Source organism: Syzygium oleosum, unplaced genomic scaffold (assembly GCF_021117445.2).
Source record: "Syzygium oleosum isolate NSW1041296 unplaced genomic scaffold, Sole_v2.1 Sole_v2.18, whole genome shotgun sequence".
Classification (NCBI taxonomy): Eukaryota; Viridiplantae; Streptophyta; class Magnoliopsida; order Myrtales; family Myrtaceae; genus Syzygium; species Syzygium oleosum.
Window position 1 is genome coordinate 8,549,003 of NW_026607502.1, and position 7,140 is coordinate 8,556,142.

Sequence of the window (7,140 nt, forward strand, 5' to 3'; positions counted from 1 at the left end):
CCAATTCAGTCATAAACCTTTGAATTTTGTCAATTGAGTTTTAAACATTTTTTATGATTTGCCAATTGAGTTCATTCGGTAAATTTTAGATGGAAATCGCTGACATGGATGCCGGCCGTCCTACATGGCGCGGTTGGTACTAATATGGATAATTTTTAATAATAATTTATTCAATTTTTTTATTTTTCTTTTTTCTTTTCTTTCTCTTTTTTTGTTCCTTCTTCCTCCTCTAGCCGGTCACCGAGGCCCAGCAACTGGCCAGAGGCGAGGGCTGGTGATGTCGTTGGCCTCTAGCGAAGCTTATTGGTGAGGTCGACCTCGTCAGACTTTGCCTTTGGCCGATCGTTGGCCATCACCAACGCTCGACGACCGGCTAGAGGAGGAGGAAGAAGGGAAGAAAAAAAAGAAAGAAAAGAAAAAGAAAAAAGGAAAAATAATAAATAAATAAATTCAAAAAAATTCAAATATCATTAAAAATTGTCAACGTCAGCGTCAGCTGTCCTACGTGGCACGACCCAATTTAGCAATTTCCTGCCAAAATTGGCCGGATGGATTCAATGACAAAATGTGAAAAATTTATGACTCAATTGGTATAATTGAGAGGTTTAGAATTGAATTGGCAAAAATGCGATAGATTTAGAACTTTTTGAACCGTTTTCCCACATTTAAAACCAAACACCTATGGCAAAAGAATTTGTTGGACTTCGGACTGAGTTGGGTCCGCTTCCGATGGGCCGACCCGAACCCAGTTCATGTAATTCCAACTAGTTCCCCTGCAGGGAAAGGCTATTGGAAGAAAAAACTTCTTTAATAGCAGCACACGATCTGGATGTGTTCAACTAGAAAGAGCGAGAAAGAAGGTTTTTCTTCTTCTCCTCCGTGCATGGACATAAGAGGGACGACAGTGCAAAGTAGACATTCACACGTGAAACACCCCTCAACCAAGATGCCAAAGCAAGTCCCCCATTAAATCATCATCGACGGCAAAAACGCCATTCCGTTCTCGCGATCGGGCCTTCGACCGACGACACGACAATTGCACCGGGGAAACAAGTATCGATCACGGGGACGCGACAGAAGGTACGGTTTCGCTAGCTATGACATCCAACGGAGACCGAGGACTTCGGCCCGATAGGTTGTTTGGGAACTAAAGCTACTTACAGGAGATCATATGCTATGCTGCTTGCACAAAATATAGGATAAGAAACTACAGAATTCCATTGTTACACTTAACGAAAAAGGGCGATGAAGAGAGATGGAGAGAGAGAGAGAAGCTAATTCCTTTCTATTTATGACAAGCCGCAAAAAGCAGCTATACATCAAATCACAAGTAAACATATACGTGGGGCAGATCGAGCTTCGGTTTGAGAAGTCTTCATTTAAAGAGCTTGTCGGAGCAATGAATCAACGAAAGCGCTTCGATCACTGACGCGTGAGGCGGACTGGGAGGCCATTCTGTGGGGCAGGCATCATGTCCCCGACTATCTTTTCCGTCGGATTCACCAGTTCCCATTTGAACCTCCGGACCACGTTGTGAACGAACGCGAGGATCGCCAAGCGTGCGTACTCTTTGCCTGGGACAGAGAATTTGGAAGCAAGAAGTCAATTCAAAGAATCTAATGATATCATGTTATAAAGAACAAATGTGGAGTTCTGGAGACTCTGTAAGTGTGAACTCTAATACGAGATGCATATGTGTAGACGAAATTGACACAAACGATTCTTGAACTTTGGCTCAGTGTATAATGTGGTCCCTGAACTTTCAGTTTGTTCAATATGATTCATGAATTTTAGTCTAAATATGTAACGTGATCTCTGAACTTTCGGTACATGTTCAAACTAATCCTTAAGTCAATTCAAGAGTCTAATGATATCATGTTATGACAAACAAAACGTCGATCTCGAGACATTATAAGTGTGAACTCTAATACGAGATGCATGCATTTGAAGTACAAAATGCTTTTTTCATTCTTTACCTGGACACATTCTTGGCCCACCTCCAAAGGGAACGAATGTGAATGCAGGGAAAGAGTTGCCATCGTCGTATCTTGACGGGTCGAACTTCTCCGGCTCTGGGAAGTACACTGGGTTTTTGTTTGTTGTGCTAACAGTCCAATAGACCTAACAAAGACAATCAAAGTGATGAAAATCACAATCTTTTAGGAGGTACATACGTGAAGAGTTGGTATGTATACAGATGTACGGGCTACAGCACAATTATTTAAATTCAATTTTTTACACTAAATATGTTTGTTCATATGGTCTTTCGCACTAATTTTGATGCATTAGGCTCGACCTAGACCTGATCGATGGGCATGTGAGGCTTGATACCGGGCGGAACTGTCCTTTTGCCAAGGGCATGCCCATGCTAAAACGGATTAATAAATTATCTATACAAATTGACAAGGTTGAGCGACCGAAGGTGGGCGAATTCGGTTTAACAAGGAACACGCTTGCCCAAACCCACCCATGTTGCCCTTCGGACCGACCAGGAGCGGGCTCGATCATGCGTCGATCAGGTCAAGTCAGATTAGGTAAGTCACCTATATTGAAATTACGTAATATGGAAGGAATAACTTTCTCACGTCGCTCGATCTCAAAGAGGTTTTTGCAAAACGAGTCACATACCTTCCATCCCTTTGGGATGGTGTAACCAGCATAGGTGAAATCGGTTAGGGCCTCTCTAAAGGTTCCTTGGAGAGGTGGGGTGAGCCTCATGACTTCGTTCAGCACGTTCCACGAGTACTTCATCTTATTGATGTCGTCCCACTCCAGCAACTCCCCGGATTTCTTCGATGCTGCGACCTCCAATTGCTCTATATATCAAAGGAGGGAAAAACCCAAAAGAAACACCATGAGACATATCTAATATTTTCAAATTTTAGGGAATTTTGCTATGTAAAGTCCAGGTTACACAACTGTTAAATCTTATCTTTTACAGAACTTAAAGCAAAAAACATGCATTTCATGTTGCATAGCCTATGCAAAGTTCAAGCTATATATCGGAGAAGATGCATGGCACACGCGTCTGTTCCGAAGGTTATTTTTGGGAAAGGAATTGACGGGTCGAAGTGCTTACCATCCAGCACCTTCTTGTATATGTCAGGCCTCTCTCCAACATACTTCATGAAGAAGGTCATGGCAGTGGCTACGGTGCTGTAGCCAGCGGTCAAGAGCCCCATGATCTTGTCGGCGATCTCGGCCTCCGGCATGTGTTTCCCGGAGGGATCGCTGGCCACAATTATGTGCGACAGTATGTCTTGCATCGGGGCGCCGCTCGAGATGGCGTCCTTCTTGTCTTTGATCACCGCCCGCAGCTCCTTCCTGATCGCCGCCGCGGCCTTGTTGGCCTTGTGGAAGATGGTGCCCGGGAAGTTGAGGGTCATCGAGTGCAGGCCGAGTGTTATGTCGTCGAAATAGTCCACGAGCCGCGCGATCCGCTCCGGCTCGTCGGTGCCGATGAAAAACCGGCATGCGAGGGTGAGCGTCAATGACTTGGCCAGAGGGTAAGCCCTGACTTCCCTCTTGCCTTCCCACTCGCTTTGCATTTGCTGTTGTGTGATGGTGTCCATCTTCCCCAAGTACCTTACTAGAGCTTCAGGCTTGAGAAACCCGGGCGAGCGGAGGATTTTCTCTTCCTCTTTGCCGGGAGGCGGGGCCGCCTTCTTGTGGGACCGGAAGATCATTTGCATCGAGTGTGGCCGGAAGGCGGTGAAGTACCTCTGCTCATTGGAGAAGAGGAACTTGTGCCCATTCGGACCGCAGATGACCGCGGTGTCTTCGCCGAGGATTCGGGTCTTGAAGATGTCGGGGGAGTACTTCGCCATCCTGTCGAAGACGAACTTGTCCGGCTTGCCGAACAGGAACTCGATGGTCTCGCCGACGATCGGCCACCCGAAGCTACCCGGCGGGAGGTTCTTGCCCTTGCTCTTGCCGAGTCTCGACGCGAAGGCGATCAGTGCGAGCGTGAGAGTTGCAGCTACCAAAGCAAGGACGATGAAGAAGGTCTCCATGGTTGGTGTGTACTTAGTGAGAGGTTGGGGGTTTCGGGGAAGATATGGAGATGGGCGAGGAAGGTTAAGAAACTGTGGTTTAATATTATAGGAGATGATGATGATGATGTAACCCGTCCAACGACCGGAACCTCAAAAGTTTCTATAGCTTATGCCGTCATTTCACACCGCAATCTCAAGCCGAGAAGATATTGGGTAGGACTGATTTTCCAAAATCATCCATAAATAACTCCATTACTCGGACAACGCCTGACAATGTGGGTCCTACTCTTTCTCCTCTCCATTACTCTCTCTCTCCTCGGTTACTCACAACGTTACTGACCGACTCTCTCTCTTCCGATTTACACTTTCCTCTTCTTCTTCTTCTTCTTCATCTACCTCCCATAGACCTATCAGTATGATTTAATAAGCTATGCCCAGAACTTCGATCATGACAAGAGATCGTCATCGTTCCTCGTTTGTCAAAGCTTATTGAGCGATTGATGTAATGTCGTAGTGAGAGAGCTAAGTAAAGGAAATCGAATAAAAAAAAATGGGAATGAGGAAGAGGAGGAGAGATCCAGAATCGTTCGAATAAAAGATCCCTAGATCTAGACCCCAATGGACTGAGTCCCCTGTCTTTCTTCTTCTTTTTTTAGTTGTTACCGAGATTGTTCAAGACTTTATTCTTTTCTTGTTTTCCATTTTTTTTTCTCTGTCTTCATGTTGGTGAGGTTGCTGAAAAAGAGTACTCTTTTTTTTTTTGAGTTAATATCACAAAAAATCTCAAATTAGTACGCTTGTGACAAATTTACCAAAAACTATTTTTTAACCACAAAAACCTCAAACTGATACATCTGTGTCAATTTTATCCCGAATTATTTTTTTGACCATAAAAAACCCTACACTGGTATACCTGTAACAATTTTACCTCGAACTAATTTTTTGACCATCAAAAACCCCAAACTGATATACTTCTGACAAATTTACCTTCCGTTAATTTCCGTTAAATTTTACCGTCAAATTGCTCAGTTTAATGACACGTGGTAGTTGATAGGTGTACCGGTTTGGGGTTTTACCCCTCTATTTATCACAAGCTTACCAATTTGTGATTTTTTCGTGATATTAATCAAATTTAACGAATATTAACGGAGGGTAAATTTGTCACAAATGTACCAGTTTGGGGTTTTTAGTGGTCAAAAAATTAGTTCGAGGTAAAATTATCACAGGTGTATTAGTTTGGGGTTTTTGGTGGACAAAAAATTAGTTCGAGGTAAAATTGTCACAAGTGTACCAGTTTAGGATTTTTGGTGGTTAAAAAAATAGTTCGGAGTAAATTTATCACAAGTGTACCAGTTTGGAGTTTTTTATGATCAAAAAATTAGTTCTGAGTAAAATTATCATAGGTGTACCAGTTTGAAATTTTTGGTGGTATCAATCCTTTTTTTTTTTATTTCCTTGTGAGCCTATAATTAGAGAGCAAATGAGAAAGAGTTATATCAATCAAAGCTAGATTCTCAATGTTACAGTATCGAGAATTGTTATTGTTGGGGTCTCTGTGGATTTAGGAATATTTGCTCTTCCTGTGCACAAAAATCAGGTCACCAAATGCTTGGAGATCACGCACTTTGCAGAGTTTATGGCCCAAAAAAAAATGAAAAATGAAGCTCTCTGCATTGTGCGTTGATGATGGAGGTGTCGTGTTTATGGATGTGTGCCGAAGAAGAAGATGGTGAAAGGTGGAATGGTGGGAGAGAGAGAGAGTAATGATCGTCGGTAGAAAAGTTTGGGTGGGACTGTGACAGAGAGAAGAGAGTGACAGAGGAGAGAAAGCAGAGTCAAGGTAATAGTGGGACCCACATTGCCACACGTCGCCTCAGGAATGGAGTGACTTATGAATGCCGTGGAAAATTAGTCCTACCCAATATTTTCCAGGCCTGCCTTCTTTGAATTGACCTAGTCTGCTTCTTTTATCATTTTCCCATCTCTCTCTATCACTATTAAAGTAACTTCATAAAGAATTTTTTACCAAACGTCATTTACATTCCCTTAAAAAATTTTAACCTAAAAATATTTACATTCCTCAAAGGCCCCTTCTCAAAATTGAACCAAATGACCTGTGTCTAGCATGCAGGGCCTGGGCAGTACGCATTTGGTATTGCTGAATAACAAAAGCTTGCAGGTGGTCACTGAGACCGTGAATAATCAAAGATACAATATGTAATTATGACTCATGGGGCGCGTTAGTGAACAATGTATTGTAATCCAATCAACATCTTTATTTATTTATTTTAGGAATATGTTGATTATTTACCAAAAATCCTAAAACTTATCACGTAAGTACAATTGAGTTTTAAAACTTACAAAAGTACGATCAAGTCCTAAAACTTATTAAATTGATGCAATCGAGTCCTTCCGTTAACTCTGTCCAACTTGATTGACGGAGAATACTAATGTGGCTTTTTAAAAAAATCATTTTCTTTATCATACTTGGCGATGACGTATTTGAAACAATGTTGTTTTAGTCCAAATCTGATTTTTAATATAAATTTTATTTAAATTATTTCAAAAATAAGCTAAACTTTTTTTATAAAAAAGTTAGAACCGGCAGTGAGGGCTTTGCCTGGTTCTAACTCCCTTTTTTTTCTACTAATTTTTTTTTAATTCAATTTAAATAAAATTTGTATTGAAAATCAAATTTGGACCAAAACGTTTTGTGCTTTAGCCATGTCATCGTCATGTAGGAGAGAGAAAATAATAAAAAAAGCCACATCGATTTTTTTCGTTAGCCAAGTTGGACGGAGTTAACGAAAAGACTTGATTGCACCAATTTAACAAGTTTTAGAACTTGATTACACTTTTGGTAAGTTTCAAGATTCAATTGTACTTTACCTACAAGTTTTGGGATTTTAGTGCACATGTCCCTTTATTTTACCTTATTGTCAACTACCGACTAATCCTCTTGGTCGTTTTAAGCCAGCCGGAATGTGTGGCCAAATCATAGAACATCGTGCGAAATTCAGGGGAGAAGTACATCGCTCACGTGCGCGAGGTATTCGAGTTGACCCGCCAAGATTAATTTACATGGGAGATGCTCTGATTGAAATACGGAATCTGTTGAATACAAATAAAGACAACATTGCACATT

At 41.7% G+C, this 7,140-nt stretch overlaps 1 protein-coding gene across 1 annotated transcript; it reads right to left on the reverse strand.

Annotated features, from left to right (window-relative positions):
- Window positions 1-1,067: 1,067 nt before the first annotated feature.
- LOC115689421 (beta-amyrin 28-monooxygenase-like) lies at window positions 1,068-4,178 on the reverse strand. Its single transcript, XM_030615447.2, has 4 exons — window positions 3,080-4,178; window positions 2,629-2,816; window positions 1,977-2,121; window positions 1,068-1,574 (listed from the first exon to the last, which is right to left on the reverse strand). The coding sequence occupies exons 1-4, from the start codon at window positions 4,011-4,013 to the stop codon at window positions 1,423-1,425; spliced, it is 1,419 nt and encodes a 472-aa protein (XP_030471307.1). The 5' UTR covers window positions 4,014-4,178; the 3' UTR covers window positions 1,068-1,422.
- Between the last annotated feature and the right edge of the window lie 2,962 nt (window positions 4,179-7,140).